The sequence below is a fragment of the Ipomoea triloba genome, chromosome 7 (genome assembly GCF_003576645.1).
Source record: "Ipomoea triloba cultivar NCNSP0323 chromosome 7, ASM357664v1".
NCBI lineage: Eukaryota > Viridiplantae > Streptophyta > Magnoliopsida > Solanales > Convolvulaceae > Ipomoea > Ipomoea triloba.
Genome location: NC_044922.1, coordinates 5,248,223 through 5,271,131, shown reverse-complemented (window position 1 = coordinate 5,271,131; position 22,909 = coordinate 5,248,223). Strand labels below are relative to the sequence as shown.

Here is a 22,909-nt window from a genome sequence, read left to right as displayed (position 1 = left end):
TATATATATATATATATATATATATATATATATATATATATATATATATATATATATATATATATATATATATATATATATAAAGCATCCATTATTTAATATATTATTATTATTATTATTATTATTATTATTCATTATTATTACAACTCATATTCATCATGGGTTGGGCTTGGCATGGTGATTGTCCAAGTCCTTGGTCACTGTAAAAAAATACTCCATATAGGTAAGTGGCTCAGGAATCTCCTCTTTGAGCTTTTCATAAACAACAGTCCAAGTCACAAACTTGTCATCCCCATTGGTTTCAACTTCACATGTTACAATGAAACTCTTATAGGATTTCAAGACGTCACCTTTTACGATTCTGTATTTTACTATTTTCTTTTCATTATCTATGATGTCCATAACAGCCTCCTCGGTTTCAGTTTTCCCACCTGTACACCAAACATTAATTACAATATCCATGTGTTAATAAAAAGGCCACATAACATTCTGATGAAAAATTAAGGGAGGAAAGAAATTAAAACAAGAGTCTGGGGTAAGGTAATCCCAACTTTAATAGCTAAGGATACAAACATATAATTATAAGATCACAAGTTTGAATTCCAGCCTTTTTGTAATCTTTTGTCAACTAGAATTACAAGATGAGCCAAAGACCTTGTGGTCTAGTGACACACAGTTTACACTTCTACATGGAAGGGAGTGGATTCGAGCCTCAGGTTGAAAAAATAGTTATGAACAGATATTACATTGTATGACAGAGTCAGTAGTACTCAAAAAAAATTATACTTAATATACATCATTAGATAGTGACGATGCATTTCTCTCGTCCCGGGGTGGGGTAGGTATATATCATACTTGGGTATATTTATATTTGGTGGTACAGCCCTGAGTTCCCCACTGGCCACCAACTTCATGAATAACTGAGGTCATGGAAGGCAGATGATGGGGTCTGGCTCCAAGGATTTCATGAAATAAATCTCCATGAAAACTGATCTCTATCTGCCCAAGTAGCTTCCCTTTTAGGCCCATCTTATACCAAACACTCAAAGAGAATTTAATTTGTAGTGATTCGATTCTTAGTTGTGAGAAACTCAGCTCATCCTTGTAGTCTTAAATAGGCCTGCAGACACCAGTCTCCTTATTTATTTTAATTAGTGTAGGCCACCGTCAATAATTTTTTCTCTCCTAATCTACTGTAATATATATTTTTATAATTTATAATGTATATTATTCTAACCCATAAAGTACATTATCTTATTCCATAAGTTTCATTATTCTAACATATAATAAGCACAATGTATATTGTTCTAATTTATAAAGTGCATTACCTTATTCCAGAAGTTTTATTATTCTCACATAATATACATTATTCTAACACATAAAGTATGTTATTCTAAGATATAATGTACATTATTCTAAATCATAATGTACATTATTTTAATTCATAAAATTCAACACGTCGTTTTAGACTGTGGTCCACACAATTGTATTTACCCAGAAACTTAACCGGAAACAAAACTACATATATTCAATGCTTATTAGGTGGACCATAGTTCATATATTTGTGTGGACCATGCATTACTTATATGTACAAATACTTTATTTTTGTACCTAATGTTCATTATTTGAATGTGTACAAAATAATTTGAAAATAGTTTGAAGGTTCATTATTTATATGTATAAAGTTTATCATTTATGTTCACAAAATTTATTATTTGAGCATGTAAAAGTTAAATGAAGATTAATTATTTATACATGTATATTCTAAACTCATTTCTGCTATACATAATGTTCATTACTTGTAGATCATAACTAAATTTACTTAAAGAAAAGACGCCGTTTTCATACCATGGTCTACAATATAGCAACCGCAACGTAGTCTCCTACCTCCTTCTAATAGACCAACTTTTCTAATATCCTATCTCCCTTTGTATGTCCACTCTTTCGAGATTATGGCCCAAACCTCCATTCTTTGTCTCCTAACACACGACCCTTAGTGAAAGGGGTTCAGTTTGTAAAATAATGTATAATTGTACCATTATAGAAATTCAGACAAAAAATATTAATACCATAATCACTTAAATAATTCCCAACAATGTAAAAGTATAATTAAAATAAGGAGCTTGAGACTCGGTACAAGTAAGTGAACACTTGACCACCGACTTCAGGCATGTGAAATAACTATCCTAAAAGTTTATGATTTCTCTTACTAAGCAATAAGGCCGGGTAATCAAACCCCATAACTTTTGAGATACATACAAGAAGTCAAATTTCTTAAGTTGCTTTTATGAACAATTTATTAAAGAGTAACTTGAGAATTTTAGTATATATGTAAAAATTATTTCGTAAACTCGATCTACACTAGTTTAGTCAAGAATTATATATCTAGTCAAGAATTATATATCCTAGCAACATATCAATATAAACTGGTAGCAAACATTTTTAATCTTTCTGTCAATGTTAATTAGGATTCTCAAAATCAAACTAATAATAGAAATAAGGTAAGAGGGACCCTAGGCTGTAGAAATGAAAGTAACACTTGAACTGAGAAGGCCTATATAGAAGACGAATGATTAGTTGAGTTTCACACAACTAAGAATCAAGTCACTACTGTCTTTGGTAAAAGATGGGCCTAAGAGGCAAGGTAGTTGGGCAGGTAGAGATCAGTTTCCATGGAGATGTTTATTATGAAATCTATAGAGAGAGACCACATGATGTGCCCTCCATGTGTTCAGCTATTCATTCAATTGAAGGCCAGGGAGGAACTGTGGGCTCTACCATCACCTTGAAATTTACCCATGGTACTCAACCCACACTTTTGTTTTCTTTAATTTCCCCGCTCTCTACAAAAGTATCTAGCGTCGATTTTAAAGAGTGTTAGGACATACTAGAGCGAAACTAGATAAGGAGGTAAGCCAACTTAGGGTTTGCCATGCTGTATTTAGGGTAGATTCTTTTTTTTTTTTTTTTTTGTTGGTCAGGTCACGAAGTGTACTGAGTAGGCCTTAATTGTAGAAATCACTTTTGAACTCAAGCCCTAACTATAGGAGACACCTTTAAATCCATACCATACTCAGACTAATCCTCATTTGCGCGGGGCCAGCCTAATTTAAGGGGCAAAGTGCTGGTCAAATTGGTTTTTTCATACAAGAGGGGTTCAAACTTCTGACCTTTTTAAGAGACAAGAGTGAACGGTCACTCAAGCCAATCATTTGACTGATACAGTACTGGTATTTTTTTGTTGATTAAATGAGTTATATTGAAAAATATTGATAATTAACAATTTAAGGTATGCATATTATTATGTTTTGACAGATGGGAAGACCAAAATGGCAGAAGATGTTATTGAGGCCATAGATGATGAGAAGAAATTGGTGAAATTCAGAGTGGTTAAAGGTGACATCTTAGAGGCCTATAAGAGTTTCAGCCTAACATGTGAAGTTCATAGCAATGATGATGACCACTTTGTGACGTGGACTCTTGAGTATGAGAANAATTTGTAGTGATTCGATTCTTAGTTGTGAGAAACTCAGCTCATCCTTGTAGTCTTAAATAGGCCTGCAGACACCAGTCTCCTTATTTATTTTAATTAGTGTAGGCCACCGTCAATAATTTTTTCTCTCCTAATCTACTGTAATATATATTTTTATAATTTATAATGTATATTATTCTAACCCATAAAGTACATTATCTTATTCCATAAGTTTCATTATTCTAACATATAATAAGCACAATGTATATTGTTCTAATTTATAAAGTGCATTACCTTATTCCAGAAGTTTTATTATTCTCACATAATATACATTATTCTAACACATAAAGTATGTTATTCTAAGATATAATGTACATTATTCTAAATCATAATGTACATTATTTTAATTCATAAAATTCAACACGTCGTTTTAGACTGTGGTCCACACAATTGTATTTACCCAGAAACTTAACCGGAAACAAAACTACATATATTCAATGCTTATTAGGTGGACCATAGTTCATATATTTGTGTGGACCATGCATTACTTATATGTACAAATACTTTATTTTTGTACCTAATGTTCATTATTTGAATGTGTACAAAATAATTTGAAAATAGTTTGAAGGTTCATTATTTATATGTATAAAGTTTATCATTTATGTTCACAAAATTTATTATTTGAGCATGTAAAAGTTAAATGAAGATTAATTATTTATACATGTATATTCTAAACTCATTTCTGCTATACATAATGTTCATTACTTGTAGATCATAACTAAATTTACTTAAAGAAAAGACGCCGTTTTCATACCATGGTCTACAATATAGCAACCGCAACGTAGTCTCCTACCTCCTTCTAATAGACCAACTTTTCTAATATCCTATCTCCCTTTGTATGTCCACTCTTTCGAGATTATGGCCCAAACCTCCATTCTTTGTCTCCTAACACACGACCCTTAGTGAAAGGGGTTCAGTTTGTAAAATAATGTATAATTGTACCATTATAGAAATTCAGACAAAAAATATTAATACCATAATCACTTAAATAATTCCCAACAATGTAAAAGTATAATTAAAATAAGGAGCTTGAGACTCGGTACAAGTAAGTGAACACTTGACCACCGACTTCAGGCATGTGAAATAACTATCCTAAAAGTTTATGATTTCTCTTACTAAGCAATAAGGCCGGGTAATCAAACCCCATAACTTTTGAGATACATACAAGAAGTCAAATTTCTTAAGTTGCTTTTATGAACAATTTATTAAAGAGTAACTTGAGAATTTTAGTATATATGTAAAAATTATTTCGTAAACTCGATCTACACTAGTTTAGTCAAGAATTATATATCTAGTCAAGAATTATATATCCTAGCAACATATCAATATAAACTGGTAGCAAACATTTTTAATCTTTCTGTCAATGTTAATTAGGATTCTCAAAATCAAACTAATAATAGAAATAAGGTAAGAGGGACCCTAGGCTGTAGAAATGAAAGTAACACTTGAACTGAGAAGGCCTATATAGAAGACGAATGATTAGTTGAGTTTCACACAACTAAGAATCAAGTCACTACTGTCTTTGGTAAAAGATGGGCCTAAGAGGCAAGGTAGTTGGGCAGGTAGAGATCAGTTTCCATGGAGATGTTTATTATGAAATCTATAGAGAGAGACCACATGATGTGCCCTCCATGTGTTCAGCTATTCATTCAATTGAAGGCCAGGGAGGAACTGTGGGCTCTACCATCACCTTGAAATTTACCCATGGTACTCAACCCACACTTTTGTTTTCTTTAATTTCCCCGCTCTCTACAAAAGTATCTAGCGTCGATTTTAAAGAGTGTTAGGACATACTAGAGCGAAACTAGATAAGGAGGTAAGCCAACTTAGGGTTTGCCATGCTGTATTTAGGGTAGATTTTTTTTTTTTTTTTTTTTTGTTGGTCAGGTCACGAAGTGTACTGAGTAGGCCTTAATTGTAGAAATCACTTTTGAACTCAAGCCCTAACTATAGGAGACACCTTTAAATCCATACCATACTCAGACTAATCCTCATTTGCGCGGGGCCAGCCTAATTTAAGGGGCAAAGTGCTGGTCAAATTGGTTTTTTCATACAAGAGGGGTTCAAACTTCTGACCTTTTTAAGAGACAAGAGTGAACGGTCACTCAAGCCAATCATTTGACTGATACAGTACTGGTATTTTTTTGTTGATTAAATGAGTTATATTGAAAAATATTGATAATTAACAATTTAAGGTATGCATATTATTATGTTTTGACAGATGGGAAGACCAAAATGGCAGAAGATGTTATTGAGGCCATAGATGATGAGAAGAAATTGGTGAAATTCAGAGTGGTTAAAGGTGACATCTTAGAGGCCTATAAGAGTTTCAGCCTAACATGTGAAGTTCATAGCAATGATGATGACCACTTTGTGACGTGGACTCTTGAGTATGAGAAATTGAGTGAGGAGATTCCTTTGCCACTCTCTTATCTCCAAACTATCTTAGATATTACCAAAGAAATGGAGGATCACCACCATGCGAAGAAATAATAATCCTACTCTATAATAAAGTAGAAGATCCACTTTTAGTAATAAAAAAATAATGATGATGATAACGGTTGGTATCTGGCATTTTCATTTATTAAATGATTGTATATGACGCACGGTATAGCAGATATATGTCCTTTTACGTCTTTTTCAATTTGATTGATAAAGGTTTGTGCTGTGATCTTGATACATATGAATTAAATCTTGTTTTAGATTAATTATATGCATATTAGTGTGTACCATATATAGTATGTGGCATATGAATTATATGTTACGCATTATGCATGTCACATAAATAAATTGAACTATAATGCATTTCAGTTAAATTATACTCCGTAACTAATAAGATTATAAATAGGGGTGGGATAGGTCGGCCCCCAAATAGGGGCCTACAACTCAACCTAATTTTGACTTAGCTCAGTTCGGCCTTTATAATATAAAGGAGATCAGAGATTCGAGTTTGGCAAATTTTACTGTGGATCATGGTTCAAAACGGTATTATTTTTTTTAATGAAAAGAAATGACACCCGTTCCGCTTAATTAGTTTTGTTTATATAATATATTCAGTTTCATTTCATATAAACTATAGTTTTATTTCAGCACAACTAAAGTTTTATTTTGTACCAACTATAGTTTCATTTGATATTATACATACAATAGTCTTACTACAGTAAGACTTGTTATTAAATTTCATTTTATACACACTGTAGTCTTATTACAACACCACTAAATTATAATTCTAATTCAACTACAGTTTCATTGGACAATATACACTCAAATATGTGAAATTGTTATCTAGTTTCATTTTTATATATACTGTAGTTTCATTACAACACAACTAAAGTATCACTTTGATATACCTACAATTTCATTTGACAATATACACTAAAACGTGAGACATCTTATTCAATTTCGTTTTATACATACTGTAGATTCATTTCAGCACAACTACAGTATCATTTCAATTCAACTACAGTTTCATTTGACAATATACACTCAATATGTAAGACATGTTATTCGATCAGTTTCAGTTTATACATACTGTAGTTTCATTTCAACACAATTAAAATATCATTTCAATTCAATTACAGTTTCATTTGATTATATAAAAGCAATATGCGAGACAAGTTATTCAGTTTCATTTTAGATACACTGTAGTTTCATTTTGTTCCAAACACACAAAAATACAGGAATTGTTAAAATATAACGGCTGTTGTTTCTTTAAGTAATTGAACGACGCCGTTTTCAGACCATGGTCCACAGTATAACAACCACTTGAGTTTATATTAAGGCTCATTTAGGAAAATAGGCAATCATTTTACCATAGACCATGGTCCACCTTACAAGATAGACCATCGACATAAGGTTTATTATTAATATATTGAATATACATTTTTAGTACACTGAATTTTTATTTTTAGAAAGTTCATTTTTTGTGTACTAAATGTTCATTTTTAGGTATACTACCAAAAAAAAATGATCTTTCATTATATTAAAAATGAAAATTTACCCATGGTCCACATTGCAATGTGGATCGGTCCATAGTATAATTCACCAGTAAATATGCAAGGCAAATGCAATCATTATTGTGTTGACCATTGATGAATGTCTTAAACTAATGTTTTTCCTTGCATATGTTGGCACTTTTTGCTTGTTACTCATTATATTATGGAGTCATTTTGGCCACTTATGAAATTATTGCGTGTGTTAGGTGATTTAATTTGAAAAAGAAATGATGTTTTGAGGCATTCGATGAAGTATTTGATCAACTTTTTGGAGCAACCTTAACACGAGAGCACAATTGAATGACCAAAGTAATTATTTTTAGCGTTTTAGGCATTTTGGGATGGATCATGGCGTGGCCCGCGATCAAGGAGAGCACCGAAGCATTACCGAAGACCTTGGAGGCCTCCCATACTAGCCACGGGCATGGGCACACCCATGGCTAGCAAACAGTGCATACTGTTTTGTGGGCACGGGTATGGGCACGCCCTTGCCTGCACCCGTGCTCACAATGTAGTAGCACTTTGTTTTGTTGGGCACAAGTGTGGCTATATTCGTGCTTGTGCCTAGCCTCTACAACCTTTTAAAAGACATTTTTTTCTTGTTTTAAGAGAACTCTTTCCACCCCAAAAACATCTTTCATTTCCCTTTCACTTCTTAGCCACTGGGCAATATGCCCTCTCAAAAATGGGTGCAAAATTGCAACCCTAAAAAGTACACTATTTGTGTACATAAATTACATTATTTGAGTATTAAAAATATATTATTTGGTAAAAAAAAGTAGATTATTTGGTATACTATCAAATAATATACATTTAGTACACAAATAATGTATTTTTAGTATATTAAAAATGTACATTATATTCAGAGAAAATACATTATTTGAATACTAAAAGTACATTATTTTATATAATGTATATTTAGTACATAAATAGTGTATGTACTTTTAGTATATTAAAATTAAAATGTACTTTTTTTTTATGATCCACACAACATTATATGAACCACTGAAGGCCTATAAATAATACTCAATGCGTAGCTGAATTTCGCACAACTAATTATAAGAATCAGATCAGTAGTATCTTTGTTAAGAAATCAATAATTAAAATATTGAGTATTGTTTTAAATAATTAAAAGAAGATTAATTAAAGGAAAAAAAAAACTCAACCTAGATTTTTTTTTAAATGTAAGAAAATTATTTTCAAGGTTCCTTATTTGTAATCTTTGATACTCAACTTTTAATGTTATGTATAAGTATTACATTTCATCTTGACCCGATTCTTCTCGCAGATAAAGATCCGTGTGACGGTCTCACACAAATTCTTGTCATTTATAAATATTATCTAGACAATGACATTGTTGTCTAGTGACACGAAATGACTTTTCTATATGAGACGTCATGGGCTCAAACCTTAGCTGTTGTTATGTCATAGACCCGGCCCACCTTGCAATGTGGATCCAGGTCCAAAACGACGCAGTTTGCGCTTGTGAAAATAATGGTGCCGTTTGTGGTATTAGGACTCTCTGAGTTTGAGTCACGTTAGGACTAGCTATTCTACTCTACCTGAGACTCCCCTTGTATATATATCTCCTATTCCTAATCATTGTAATTGTTCAATTGAATCAATACAATATTCAGTTCTCATCTGGTATCAGTTAGCCTAGGTTTATTTTCCAATGGCTAACGGCTTTGTTAATTCTTTCGAACGGACCGTTTCTGATGCAGCTATTTCTTCTGTGGTTTCTTCAGCAGCCGCTTCTCTGTCTGCTGCGCATCACTATGTTAGCATTAAGCTAACGAACAAGAATTTCTTGTTTTGGAGGACGAAGGTTATTCCGTTTCTTTGTGGGCACGACCTCATGGGTTTCGCTGATGGCACGAACTCTTGCCCTAATCGTTTTCTTCCCGTTTCTGAAGGCTCCTCCGCTGCTGCTGCTCTACCCAACCCGCTGCATGCTCCATGGGTGCGCCAAGATCAGGCGGTCCTTAGCATGTTAATCTCTTCACTTTCGTTGGAAGTCATGTACCTCGCAATTGGTTGCACTACGTCACGTGATCTCTGGTTGGCGCTTGAGCAGGCTCTCGCCTATTCCAATCAAGCTCGGATTATGCATATTCTTGGACAGCTGCAAACAATACGCTAAGGTGATGCCTCCGCCGTCTACTACATTGCTCGTGCGCAAGTTATGGTGGAAGATCTGCTCTTGCTGGCAGTGCGGTTCCTTTGGAGGATCAAAATATGTATATCTTCAGGGGTTTACATCCAGAATATCACTCTGTCATAGCCTCTTTGAATGTTCGAGGTCAGCCGGTGCGTCTTCCCGAACTCGCCGATCTCCTTGGCTCGCATGAGTTCGCTACCGGTGATAGCTATGGCGGTGTTCCAGCCCCTGCAGCTGCGGCTTTTGTTGGCCAGCGTGGTAGTGGAGGTCGGTCGCGGTCTTGGCGAGGCGGATCGAATCGTCGCGGTGGGACTCCGTCGCGTGGGGGTGCTGCTTTCGCCGACCAGCAGCAGCAGCAGGGCGGTGGTGTGCAGCGTGGACGTGGCTCGCATGGTGGTGGCAGGTCACGTGGGCGACGTGGTGGTAATTGGCAGCCTCAATGCCAATTATGTGGCAATTATGGCCATCTTACACCAGCTTGCTTTTCTTTAATTGGCCGTGGACTCCAAGCTCATTTAACATATGCTGAGGATGCGCCGAATCTTGTGTCTGACTCGCATCTTTGGATTCCAGACACTGGGGCGACAAATCACGCGACCCCTGATATTGCTGCGCTCTCTACATCTGAAGAGTACACTGGTGGTGATGCTCTTCGAGTTGGTGATGGTACAGGTTTGCTTATTAGTCATACTGGTCATGCTTTTTTTTTCTACCCCGTCTAAAGTATTTAGGATGTCTGATATTTTACATGTTCCTGGTTTGTCTTCCTCTCTTTTATCTGTGCAACGCTTTGCAAAAGATAATAAAGTTTTTTTTTGAGTTTCATCCAACCTTTTTTGTTGTGAAGGATATAGCAACCAAGGCAATTCTTCTTTGCGGCAATAGTTGCGGTGGTCTCTACACGCTGCCCATTCCGAAAAACAGTCCCCGTGCGTTTATCTCATCCCGTGCTTCCTCTTCCGTATGGCATGATCGTTTGGGACATCCTCATCAACGAGTCTTAGATCGTATTCTTCCTTTTTGTTCTGTTCGTGGTTCTAGTCGCAATAATCGTTGTACTTCTTCTTTGTGTTCTGCGTGTCAATTGGGCAAGTCTGCTCGTTTCCCTTTGCCACGTGTAGACTCTGTTAGTTCGAATATTCTTGATTTGATTTATACTGATATTTGGGGACCAGCTCCTGTTTTGTCTTCTTCTGGTTATCGTTATTTTGTTCTTTTAGTTGATGACCATTCTCGTTACACGTGGTATTATCCTATGAAATTGAAGTTTGACTTGTATGCCATTTTTGACAAGTTTCGTGCCTTAGTTGAACGGTCATTTAATCGCAAAATTAAGGCTATTCAGTCTGACTTAGGAGCTGAATACAAAAAGTTACATACTGTTCTTCTTCAGTTAGGGATTAATCATAGACAATCATGTGCCTACACTCATGAACAGAATGGTCGTGTTGAGAGGAAGCACAGGCATATTGTCGAAACTGGTCTTACTCTTATGGCTCGTGCGTCTGTTCCATCTCGTTTTTTGGGACTTTGCTTTTGAAACTGCTGTTTACTTGATTAATAGAATGTCATCTAGTGTTTTGCAGAATTCTAGTCCTCATTTATTGTTGCATAAATCTTCTCCCTCAATACTCTTTTCTTCGTGTGTTTGGTTGTCTTTGTTATCCTCACTTGCGTCCTTATAATCGTCACAAAATGTCATATCGGTCATCTCCTTGTGTCTTCTTAGGTTATCCTGAGTCTTTTAGGGGGTACAGATGCATGGACTTAATGACTAATAAGATTTATATCTACAGACATGTACACTTTGACGAGAATGTGTTTCCCTTTGTTAATAGGGTTGTTGTGCCATCTCCTCCCTCTGTGCAGAAGCCGTGGGCTGAATCGGTTTTACAGGTATTGCCATATTCTCTTGCTGATTCTGCTCATGCTGATTCTCCTGTCACCACTTCTCTTGCTGATTCTGCTCATGCTGATTCTCCTGTCACCACCACTGCTGCTCCTACTCGTCATGCTGATTCTCCTGTCACCACCACTGCTGCTCCTACTCGTCAAGCTGATTCTCCTGTCACCACCACTGCTGCTCCTACTCGTCAAACTGATTCTCCTGTCACCACCACTGCTGCTCCTACTCGTCAAAGAGATTCTCCTGTCACCACCACTGCTGCTCCTACTCGTCAAAGAGGACGACCCCGTGGCAAGTCCACACGTCCGACTGTTCGCTCCCATGCAATGGCTACAAGGAGTCGGTCTGTGGCTCCACTTTTGGCTCTCTCTGCTCAGGCATGTCCTACCAAACCCACTTGCTACACTCAGGCAGTTAAATTTTCTGAATGGCGAGAGGCTATGGATCTGGAGTTCAATGCGCTTTTGCACAATCAGACTTGGGTTCTAGTTCCTCCTCGCCCAAGTATGAATGTGATTGGGTGTAAGTGGGTTTTTCGTACTAAACGTAAAGCTGATGGTTCAATAGAGAAGCATAAGGCGAGACTTGTGGAGAAAGGGTTTAATCAAGTTCCTGGTCAGGACTTTTTTGACACCTTTAGTCCGGTTGTGAAACCCACTACAGTCAGATTGCTTTTGAGTTTGGCTATTTCCTCAGGTTGGGTGGTTAGGCAGCTTGACGTACACAATGCATTTTTGAATGGTGATTTGGCTAAGACTGTTTATATGCGTCAACCACCTGGGTATGCTGATGATGCTCAATTGCCTGATCACGTTTGTCTGTTGAAGCGTTCCTTATATGGCTTAAACCAAGCTCCACGAGCTTGGTTTAATCGGCTGCATACTTTTTTACTCTCTATTGGGTTTATAACTTCAAAGACTGATGTGTCATTATTCTATTACTCTCGTGGTTCTGCATGTGTCTATCTTTTAGTATATGTTGATGACATTTTGGTAATGGGGACTGATGAGCTACTAGTGTCTGATTTACTCTCTAAACTGTCTACTGCTTTCAAAATTAGAGATCTTGGTGAACCTGGTTTCTTTCTTGGAATTGAGCTAGTCAAAACTAGCAATGGTGTTATTCTTTCTCAGCAGCGATACATGTCAGACATCTTGAAACGGGCTGGAATGACTGATTGTAAACCTCTCGCAACTCCTATTTCTGCATCGAAAACTCCATTGCTTAATTCAGATTCATATGAAGATCCAACAAAATACAGGAGTTTGGCTGGTGTTCTCTAGTATCTCACAATTACACGGCCAGACTTATCCTTTGCGGTCAATCAATTGTGTCAACATATGCATGCTCCAACATTGTCTCACTGGGAGCAGCTAAAACGAGTGCTCAGGTATGTCAAAGGCACCCTCTCATTCGGCTTGCGTATAACTCAGTCAAATTCTAGAGAGTTTCATGCTTTCTCTGATTCTGACTGGGCTGGTTGTCCTGAGGACCGTAAATCTACTAGTGGGTATGCAGTGTTTCTTGGCACCAATCTTATCTCTTGGGTGTGCAAGAAACAGAAGATAGTTGCAAGATCATCCACGGAAGCTGAGTATAAAGCCTTGGCTGATGTTTGTGCTGAGGTAATATGGATCATGTTCTTGCTGCGTGAGATCAAAATTGATGGCAGCCCTACTCCCAAATTATGGTGTGACAATCTTGGTGCTACTTATATGTGTGCGAATCCAATTTTTCATGCAAGAACTAAGCACGTGGAGATTGACTACCACTTTGTTAGAGATAGGGTTGCCAATGGAGATATTCAGGTTAACTTTATTTCCACAAAAGATCAATTAGCTGGTATCTTTACAAAAGCTTTGCCTAGTCCTAGATTTTCTTTTCTTAGGGACAAGCTTCAGGTTAGTAGTTTACCCTGCGCTTGAGGGGGAGTATTAGGACTCTCTGAGTTTGAGTCACGTTAGGACTAGCTATTCTACTCTACCTGAGACTCCCCTTGTATATATATCTCCTATTCCTCATCATTGTAATCGTTCAATTGAATCAATACAATATTCAGTTCTCATCTGTGGCACCGTTTCCTCAACCAATGATTTTTTTTTTAAAAAAATTATTCAAAACAACTCAGCGAGTGAATATTCAGTTATATAATTGTGAATATAGAGTTCTGCAATTGTGAATATAGAGTTAAAAAATTGTGAATATTGAGTTCTGTAATTTTGTATACTGAGATCTAATATTGTGAATATTCAGTTCTAAAATTGTGAATATATAGTTTTAAAATTGTGAATATAGAGTTCTAAAAGTGTGAATATAAATGAACAAATTCTGAAGACAAATAGCAAGTTAACAACAAGGTGATGCCGTTTTGGACCTGGGTCCACCTTGCAAGGTGGACTCGGGTCCACAGCGTAATTTGTCCGAGTCTTAGTACTAACTCTTTGTGTTTTAGACTTTTAGTAGGCTAAAAAAATAGTTATCCATAATGGATTGGTGGAAGGACAGAATAAAGACCAATAGCATACAAGATTTTCCCATGATCTGTTCGAAAATTTTCACATTTGGTGTATTTCACGTGTGGCCTGAAATATCCGTAGACGTTAAATTGAAGAGATAAACAAGGTGGAAATATGGATTAATTGGTGATTATTATACTTATCTATTACTTTCATTAGATCAATTTAAAGATTTCTCTCTTATCCGTAGACATTAAAAATATACTTATCTATTACTTTCATTAGATCAATTTAAAGATTTCTCTCTTTTGCCGCCCAATTAGGATATTGCTTCTCTACAAAATTTATGAGTGGAACAAAAAACACCAATTATTCTAATGAAATAAGAAGACTTAAATTGAATTTGCAAGCGTGATTAGCGCAATTATTGGGATCTATTGTTAATTTGTTATTGTTTTCTTAAAATTTATTAAAATACTAATTGTTGTACTTATTTTATTAATTGAAATTAGTATATGCTAGTCCCAAGGATTTTAGTGTGAGTAGGATGTTAAGTTTAGGGATGTCGAAGTTTTATCAAATAAGATGCTTGTATTTTCATGATTATCTCAACAAATATATTGCTGATATTAAATCAATAATTTCTAAAAAAGTTAATTCCAATTCGGTGGGAATTTCAAATTTAGTTCCAGGCTATCATTTTTACTATTTAACACCTTAATCTATTATATTTTGGACACTTTTGATCATTCCGATGAATTTTCTGGTGAAATCTTAGACAAGGTATTTTTGTCTATTCATTTTATTTTCACAATGTGTTAATTTTTGCAGAGGTCCTTTGTTTTTTTATTACAATTTCAAATTTAGTCTCAAACAAACGTTATTGGCATTTAACAACTCATCCTATCATAATTCAGACACTTTTTGTCCATCTGATGATTTTTTGGTGAAATCTTATTTTAGGCAATGACATTTTCATCTCTTCAATTTCATTTTTTTTTAAAATTATTGTTCTCTATGCCGATTTTTTTTTCATCTCTTCAGTAGTGGTCTCGTGGACTACACAATCTCCTTCATTCAGCTCTTGTCTTCAACTCCTTCACCCCCGCTCCAAATCATCCTTAGTCAATGGCGATACTGAGTACGTGAGGACCTCAAGGTGCGGGGGAATCATTTTGCAACGCAATTGGAAAGCTTAGGATGACGCCACCCAATCGACTTCAATCTGATTGCTATTATTTTAGTCCATGATTCTGTGCATCATCTACTAATGCAATAGATCAAAAAGTAAAAATAAGAAAAAGAAAGAAGTTTATTCTTTGTCATTGAAACATATCATTTTCTAAAATAGGGTTTCACTGAAAAAATTATTGAAATGACCAAAAGTGTTCAAAATATGATAGCTTGGGCGTTTAAATGAAAAAAGCAATTGTGTAAGACTAAATTTAAAATTGCCAACAAAGACGTACAAGGGACCTCTGATGGAATTAACTCATTGGAAAAATTTTAAAGAAATAAAAGACAAAAATACCGTTGTCTAAAACAAGATTTCACTGGAAAAGTCATCTAAAGAATAAAAAACTGTTCAAAATATGATAGTTTAGGGTGTTAAATGAGAAAAATGAAATCTGAAACTAAATTTGAAATTACCACTAATGACATTCTATTGGGATTATCGCTTTGTTTAGAAAAGGATTTCGATAGGACTTATGAAGAAAAAGAATTTAAACTAGGATTTCTTAAGAGAAGAATTTTAAAGTTTCAAACGGAATTATGTTAAAGATTAATTATAGCAACAGACGTATAGAAATTTCAAGCAATATAGACAGAAAGGAGTGCTATCAAAAGAAACTGTTCATGTCAAGATCATCTATAAATCTTGGTGTGCAAACCAGTTTGATATATATATATATATATATATATATATATATATATATATGTATATAGATTTTGGTTCAAATGCGGCCGTGCGGTCACACACCACTTAATGTTACGAAATACACCACTCAATGTTAAGAAACACACCACAATGAAACACAACACAATGTTAAGAAACACACCACTATATATATATATATATATATATATATATATATAGGGTCATGTTCAGGTGCGGCCGCGCTTTCCCGTGTGGCCGTGCGGTTCACAGCACTCAATGTTACGAAATACACCACTCAATGTTAAGAAACACACCACACAAATATGTACTATGGTGTGTTTCTTAACATTGAGTGGTGTGTGACCGCACGGCCGTACGGGAGAGCACGGTCGCACCTGAACCAATATATATATATATATATATATATATATATATATATAGAGATGGAGAGAGAGAGAGAGAGAATTTGTGTAATTGAGAAGATTAACTCAAATTTTATTATAAATTTTTTCTATAAAGTTGTTTTGCAATGTTAGTTTTTAAATAGGTGATAGATTTTGTTTTATAATTGCAATTTTTATTATTTTTTTTAGAAAAGAGGTTTATCTTTAGACAAAAGTTTGGTTGTGATCCTGCAAATTAGGATGGGTTTCCAACTAGGATATCAATATTTCATTAAGTATTTTTTTTAAGTAAAATTTGAGTGGGAACCAATTCTTCTTATTGGGTCAGACGAAAGTAAGTTCATGTTCTCCTAACTGAAAGGTGTAATTGCCAGCCACGTCTAGTAACTTTTTCAAATGGGAAGTCATGAGGTCGAGTTTGGTGGAGGCGATATTGACTCTTTGTGCTTGAACATACAATGTGTAGTACTAAATAATTTTAACTTCTTAAAAAATTTAAATTATATAATAACATAAAAACTTTATCATGCTCATAGTGGTGAACATAAACATACTATTTTGAGAAATTTTTTAATTTAGAATATGAGAGAAGATTTCCACACCTAGGGCCCCTTGCCCCCACCCCTTCCCTCCACCACTGAATGAGAGCTGAAGGCCTATAAGGCTATAAATAAGACACAATACGCAGCTGAATTTCTCACAACTAAGAATCATATCACATTATCACTACTCTCTTTGTTATAAGATGGGCCTAAAAGGCAAGGTACTTGGGCAGGTAGAGATCAGTTTTCATGGAGATGTTTTCCATGAAATCTTTAGAGAAAGACCACACCATGTGCCCTCCATGTGCTCAACTATTCTCGGAGTTGAAGGCCAATGGGGAACTGTGGGCTCTGTCATCATATGGAAAATTAGCCATGGTAGACTCTTAATAACCTTGTTTTAATTTCTTTCCTCCCTATTAAGCATATAATATATAAACATAAATGTGCACTCCAACTATTAGCATAGGTTTTTAATTGAGACGGAGCACATGTTTCATTTCTCCGTTTTCTATCAAAATGCTCTTAACATATGCATATTGTAATATTTGGCAGATGGGAAGACCAAAACCGTGGAGGATGTTATTGAGGCCATAGATGATGAGAAGAAATTAGTGAAATTCAGAGTGATTGGAGGTGATCTCAAGGAATCCTATAAGAGCTTCATCATAACATGTCATGTTGATAGCAATGGTGATGACAACTTTGTGACTTGGGCTCTCGAGTATGAGAAGCTGAAAGAGGAGATTACTGAGCCACTCACCTATCTGGAACTTCTTCTTAATATGACCAAGGATATGGATGATCACCATGCCAAACTGAAGCCATGAATATGAAGTCATAATAATTTAATAATTATAATAATGATAATAATGATGATGATGATGAGGGAAGAGTGTGTTGTGTAAAATTAAAACTGCCCATCTGTTTAGTTCAGGTGGTATTATATGTATGTATTTGTGTTTGAATATATCAATAATAAGGTTTTTAATTTGTTTATTCTTGTTGATAATATATATACTGAGCCTTTAGCTGAATTTTCATTTATTTGAAATTTTTTAGTTAATTAATATTGTTTGTGTTGAATCATAATCAGCCTCATGGATTGTATAATGTTATGAAAAAAATTCGAGGTGGTTGGTATTTTAATCATTGCTCCCTCTGTCCCATTTGATGTGTCTGGTTTGAGGTCGAATCAAAGTTATTTTTAATTCAATTTTTTCATAATGTTAAACTTAATATTAGTACATAAAAATTATTTATTTAAAAACAACATTAAAAGTACTGTTAAATAAAAAAAATTAAGAATAATTTAAAAATACTAAAGAAAAAAACAAAGAATAAAGAATTTTTGTTTTACCAATGAATAGTAAACATGACATGTAAAATGGGAGAAGGTGAATATTATATAAATTGAAAATAGTGTTAAATTGTAGGCAATCTGATAGGGAATATACGACGGGCTACGGTACTCCACATACCCAGAACAGCAGAACCTGATCGAGTACGAGTCGCCTCGAGACCCAAGATGTTTCCCAACCTTGACCGACCGGAGATAAGCCCTATACCGACCTGACCCGAAGGATTATAAGTTATATGGCGTGATGGGTCGTTCCTCGCCCCCTAGAGATCGGTCCCATCTTACTCATCTGTCCGAGGTCCCGAACACGAATACTTAGAGCCTAAACTAATTCCAGCAGGTGAACAGATGCCTAGATATATTATTACACATGCTCGTCCCACGTTTACTGACCCAATTCTCAGGTGCATGGACGACACGTGGCGCACATGCCAGCCCCTCAGCATGTTTCCCTTGAATTCCCTATAAATACTACACGATGCAACGGTAAAGGGAACCTTTTTGGGAATTCACACATCATTGTAAACAACTCGGGAACCTCCGACTCCAACCGCGTCCTTTTTCTGAGCCTAGTACTTTGTACTAATGGATAGTTTACTGGATTATCCCAATACACATATCGACTACATACTGGTACAAATATGAATACCTGGTGGAGTTTACCACATCATAGCCCTAGCCAATTTGATCATGTTGTTTATTTTGGTTATCACAAAGTTACAAGTTCAACTCCTTATGGGATTGGCTTATTGGCCTTCTCGATTTAAATCGGTCCCTTGTGGCTAACTAGGGTAATGAGGCGGGGTTACGCATTTGATGACTAGAGTCACAAGGCATAATTTACTTAGTACACATTTTCAATAAAGCAATCGGTGCAAACACTTCACGAACTTCATTCAATAATGGGATACACCATTACCTATACGCAAAAATAAGTTATCAATATTGCAAAAACGTAACACTTCAATTAATAATTAAAGACAATATATCCACATGCATTACTTCTATTGGAAGTTGGAACTGCTGCTTCCTTTGATGACTTGTATGCAAGGGTGGAGTTAGAAATTTCATCCAATAAGAGCGAAAGATTAAAACAAATGAAATATTTTTAAAAAAATTTAATCAAGTTGAAAGATTCAACATCTTAACCTTTACTATAAGACATATATACTTAACCATCTAATTAAGCTACTTCATCTTTGAATAATTTATATCAATATTATTTACTTATATCTAAACATTTACTCTATATATCTATATAGGAATGAGTTCTGGTGCAGGAACCTGCTTCCGTGCGGTTGTGCGATTAACTCGAAAAGACGCACCTTAAGCATTAAAATGACGCACCTTGAGTATACAAATCATGTGCCTTAAGCACACAAACAAAGTACCATAAGAACACAAACCACGCACCTTAAGCATTAAAATGGCGCATCTTAAGTACACAAACCACGCACCTTAGTCACACAAACAAAGCACCTTAACAACACAAATCATGCACCAAAAGTTTTAAAATGACGCCTTTTAAGTTTCAACAACTGACGCACCTTAAGCATACAAATCACACACCTTAAGAAGGAAAATCACGCACATAAAGTTTCAACAACTGACTCACCTTAAGCACACAAACCACACACCTTAAGAAGGAAAACCACGCACCTAAAGTTTTAGATCGACGCACTTAAGTTTTCAAAACCTGATACACCTTAAGCCACATAGTACAAAAATCACTCACCTTAAGCACAAAAACTACACACCTTAAGAAGAAAAATCGTGCACCTTGAATATGACCTAAATGTAAAAAGACTAAATTGCCACTGCATTTTTTTTTAATTACTATTAATTTTGGACGTTGATTTAAGTAAAATCAAGGGTTCAAATTTAACCGCACAACCGCACCTGAGACAATCAACCACACGGGACCCATTTATGTATGTGTATGTATATATATACAATCACATACATACATACAAACACACACGACACACACAAGTATTCCTTATCTAAAAACTTAATAAGTCTCAATCAAGGTTATATCCTTGATTTATGTCCATCTTTCTATATGCTAATAAATTTGTACATTTTACTTTAAATGTTGTACACTTCAATGTTATTAGACAAAATTGTCCCTACTACATTGTTGTTATACAAAACTACCCTTACACCGTTATAACACCGTTAGTTTTTAACTCCATCATTATTATCGTACACCTATATCTATCATATCATTTTCCTATTCCTTAATTATCATTTTAGTAAAATCATTATATAATTAATTTAATGGTTGATTATATTTTAATTAAATTTCTATACATGTTAAATCATATATGTGTGGTATAAAATACATATACTATATTTGTATATATAATTAGAATTAAAAATTTTAATATTTATATTTATTATTGTTTTAATATTGGGCATGAACTTTCGCGCATCGCGCGTACAAATACTAGTATATAATATAAGGGGTGAGGTGGGGTGGGAGATGGGACAGCCCCCACTACCCTATAATGGCTCCGTCAGTACATATATGCATATTAATATTTTTCTATAAATAGTAAACAATTTATGACCGCTTAGAAGATAATAGATGGGAGGTTTCGATATATTAGCGTGTCCTACTCCTAGTGTATTAACTATACAGTATTATAATGCATACTATGTAGTATTTGCTCTAAAAATAGTAAACACCTTATTAACGCTTATTAAGAAGATAACTATAAGACAAAAAGGTTTGGATAAGAGTTAATTCTAGTGGAAATTCGTTATCTTTGGTGATACTTTTAAATTTAGTCACAACTATCATTTTTATAATTTAACATACTATATTATTATATTTTGAACATTTTTAGTCATTCCGATGACTTTTCTGATAAAGCCTATTTTAGGTAAGAATATATATATATATATATATATATATATATATATATATTTAAAAAAAAAAATTTCCCAACAAGTTAATTGCAGTGAACAAAGATGTTTTTTTTTTTTTTTGAAAATTGTAATTTATGTCCTCATAAATATGTTAATTATCAATGTCACCTTTGAATTATTAATGATGTAAATATTGTCACTCAAATGACTCAATTATCAAAACATGACATCTATATTCGTTCATATATAGCTCATTTATAAACCAGACATGCTTGTATTAATGTTTATTGCCCATAATACACAAGAAGATAATAGGAAGTGTTAAATATTATAAGATACCACACTATTTTATTTATGAACTTCAAGGAAATAATTCCTTACTTATTTTACATAACACACATACATTGAATATAAAGGCACTGATACGATACATCATATATAAAGCATCCATTATTTAATATATTATTACGACTCATATTCATGGGTTCGGCTTGGCATGGTGATCGTCCAATTCCTTGGTCAGTTTAAGAAAATACTCTATATAGGTAAGTGGTTCAGGAATCTCCTCTTTGAGCTTTTCATATACAATAGTCCAAGTCACAAAGTTATCATCCCCATTGGTTTCAACTTCACATGTTGCAATGAAACTCTTATAGGAATTCAAGATATCACCTTTTACCACTCTGTATTTCACTATTTTCTTCTCATTATCTATGGTGTCCATAACAGTCTCCGCGGTTTCAGTTTTCCCACCTGCACGCCAAACATTAATTACAATATCCATGTTAACAAAAAGGTCACATAACATTTTGATGGAAAATTAAGGGAGGAAAGAAATTAAAACGAAGAGTCTGCGGAGGGGTAACTAACCCCAACTATAGGTAAGGATATACACTTATATTTATAAGATCGGAAGTTCAAATTCTAGCCTTTTTGTAATCGTTTGCCAACTAAGATTACAAGTCGAGGTTTATATACCCAGTATACACTATCTGATAGTGATTGCACGTTTCCCTCATCTACCAAGAGTCTAGGGTGTGGTGGCTATCGTACCTTGGGTATATTTATAGATGGTTGTACAGCCCTGAGTTCCCCACTGGCCATCGACTTCATGAACAACTGAGCTCATAGAAGGCAGATGATGGGGTCTGGCTCCAAGGATTTCATGAAATAAATCTCCATGAAAACTGATCTCTATCTGCCCAAGTAGCTTCCCTTTTAGCCCCATCTTATACCAAACACTCAAAGAGTATGTATAGTAGTTATTTGATTCTTAGTTGTGAGAAACTCACCTCATCCTTGTAGCCTTATATAGGCCGGACTGCCGACACGTACCAGTCTCCTTATTTATTTTAATTAGTGTAGGCCACCAAGTAAAACAAAACCACATATAAATATTCAATGCAATTAGGTATACCATGCATTATTTATATGTAGAAATACATTATTTTTATAGGCCAGGTAAGGTTCTTTATTTGAGGGTGTACAAAATAACTTACAGGTATATTATTTATATGCATAAGGTTTTACTATTTATGTGCTTAAGGTTCATTATTTGAACATGTATAAACTAATTAAAGGTTAATTATTAATATATATGTATATTATTCTAAGTTCATTTCTCCTATTAATAATGTTCATTATTTGTAGAGCCTAACTAAACTTATCTGGCTCATACACCCTCCACAGTAAATTTTGCATCAATATTTGGCGAGGAATAGTACACGTGGGGAAATTTTAGCTTATTTAGTTGAAATCAAGAAAAATAAGAATCAATAACTTTTGGCATGAAGCACATAT

At 34.7% G+C, this 22,909-nt stretch overlaps 5 protein-coding genes across 5 annotated transcripts; 3 read left to right on the top strand and 2 right to left on the bottom strand.

Annotated features, from left to right (window-relative positions):
• Window positions 1-156: 156 nt before the first annotated feature.
• LOC116025480 (kirola-like) lies at window positions 157-1,078 on the bottom strand. Its single transcript, XM_031266713.1, has 3 exons — window positions 856-1,078; window positions 574-628; window positions 157-431 (listed from the first exon to the last, which is right to left on the bottom strand). The coding sequence occupies exons 1-3, from the start codon at window positions 1,027-1,029 to the stop codon at window positions 157-159; spliced, it is 504 nt and encodes a 167-aa protein (XP_031122573.1). The 5' UTR covers window positions 1,030-1,078.
• Window positions 1,079-2,599: 1,521 nt separating this feature from the next.
• On the top strand, window positions 2,600-3,503 carry LOC116025479 (kirola-like). Its single transcript, XM_031266712.1, has 2 exons — window positions 2,600-2,801; window positions 3,316-3,503. The coding sequence occupies exons 1-2, from the start codon at window positions 2,627-2,629 to the stop codon at window positions 3,501-3,503; spliced, it is 363 nt and encodes a 120-aa protein (XP_031122572.1). The 5' UTR covers window positions 2,600-2,626.
• Window positions 3,504-5,037: 1,534 nt separating this feature from the next.
• Window positions 5,038-6,249, top strand: LOC116023987 (kirola-like). The gene is made up of 2 exons (XM_031264873.1): window positions 5,038-5,239; window positions 5,754-6,249. Exons 1-2 carry the CDS (start codon window positions 5,065-5,067, stop codon window positions 6,023-6,025), a joined length of 447 nt encoding a protein of 148 aa, XP_031120733.1. The 5' UTR covers window positions 5,038-5,064; the 3' UTR covers window positions 6,026-6,249.
• Window positions 6,250-17,038: 10,789 nt separating this feature from the next.
• On the top strand, window positions 17,039-17,876 carry LOC116025097 (kirola-like). The gene is made up of 2 exons (XM_031266184.1): window positions 17,039-17,253; window positions 17,431-17,876. Exons 1-2 carry the CDS (start codon window positions 17,079-17,081, stop codon window positions 17,703-17,705), a joined length of 450 nt encoding a protein of 149 aa, XP_031122044.1. The 5' UTR covers window positions 17,039-17,078; the 3' UTR covers window positions 17,706-17,876.
• A 3,542-nt stretch (window positions 17,877-21,418) lies between these two features.
• On the bottom strand, window positions 21,419-22,375 carry LOC116025095 (kirola-like). The gene is made up of 2 exons (XM_031266182.1): window positions 22,163-22,375; window positions 21,419-21,862 (listed from the first exon to the last, which is right to left on the bottom strand). Exons 1-2 carry the CDS (start codon window positions 22,335-22,337, stop codon window positions 21,588-21,590), a joined length of 450 nt encoding a protein of 149 aa, XP_031122042.1. The 5' UTR covers window positions 22,338-22,375; the 3' UTR covers window positions 21,419-21,587.
• Between the last annotated feature and the right edge of the window lie 534 nt (window positions 22,376-22,909).

What these genes read in the sequence shown, in the direction of transcription:
- LOC116025095 (XM_031266182.1), bottom strand. Translation starts at nt 22,337, where the DNA reads ATGGGGCTAAAAGGGAAGCTACTTGGGCAGATAGAGATCAGTTTTCAT. An exon ending in CATCTATAAATATACCCAAG is followed by an intron (nt 21,863 to 22,162) that starts GTACGATAGCCA and finishes TTTGGCGTGCAG; the next exon opens with GTGGGAAAACTGAAACCGCG.
- LOC116023987 (XM_031264873.1), top strand. Translation starts at nt 5,065, where the DNA reads ATGGGCCTAAGAGGCAAGGTAGTTGGGCAGGTAGAGATCAGTTTCCAT. An exon ending in CACCTTGAAATTTACCCATG is followed by an intron (nt 5,240 to 5,753) that starts GTACTCAACCCA and finishes ATGTTTTGACAG; the next exon opens with ATGGGAAGACCAAAATGGCA.
- LOC116025097 (XM_031266184.1), top strand. Translation starts at nt 17,079, where the DNA reads ATGGGCCTAAAAGGCAAGGTACTTGGGCAGGTAGAGATCAGTTTTCAT. An exon ending in CATATGGAAAATTAGCCATG is followed by an intron (nt 17,254 to 17,430) that starts GTAGACTCTTAA and finishes AATATTTGGCAG; the next exon opens with ATGGGAAGACCAAAACCGTG.
- LOC116025480 (XM_031266713.1), bottom strand. Translation starts at nt 1,029, where the DNA reads ATGGGCCTAAAAGGGAAGCTACTTGGGCAGATAGAGATCAGTTTTCAT. An exon ending in CCAAATATAAATATACCCAA is followed by an intron (nt 629 to 855) that starts GTATGATATATA and finishes TTGTAATTCTAG; the next exon opens with TTGACAAAAGATTACAAAAA. An exon ending in TTGTGATCTTATAATTATAT is followed by an intron (nt 432 to 573) that starts GTTTGTATCCTT and finishes TTTGGTGTACAG; the next exon opens with GTGGGAAAACTGAAACCGAG.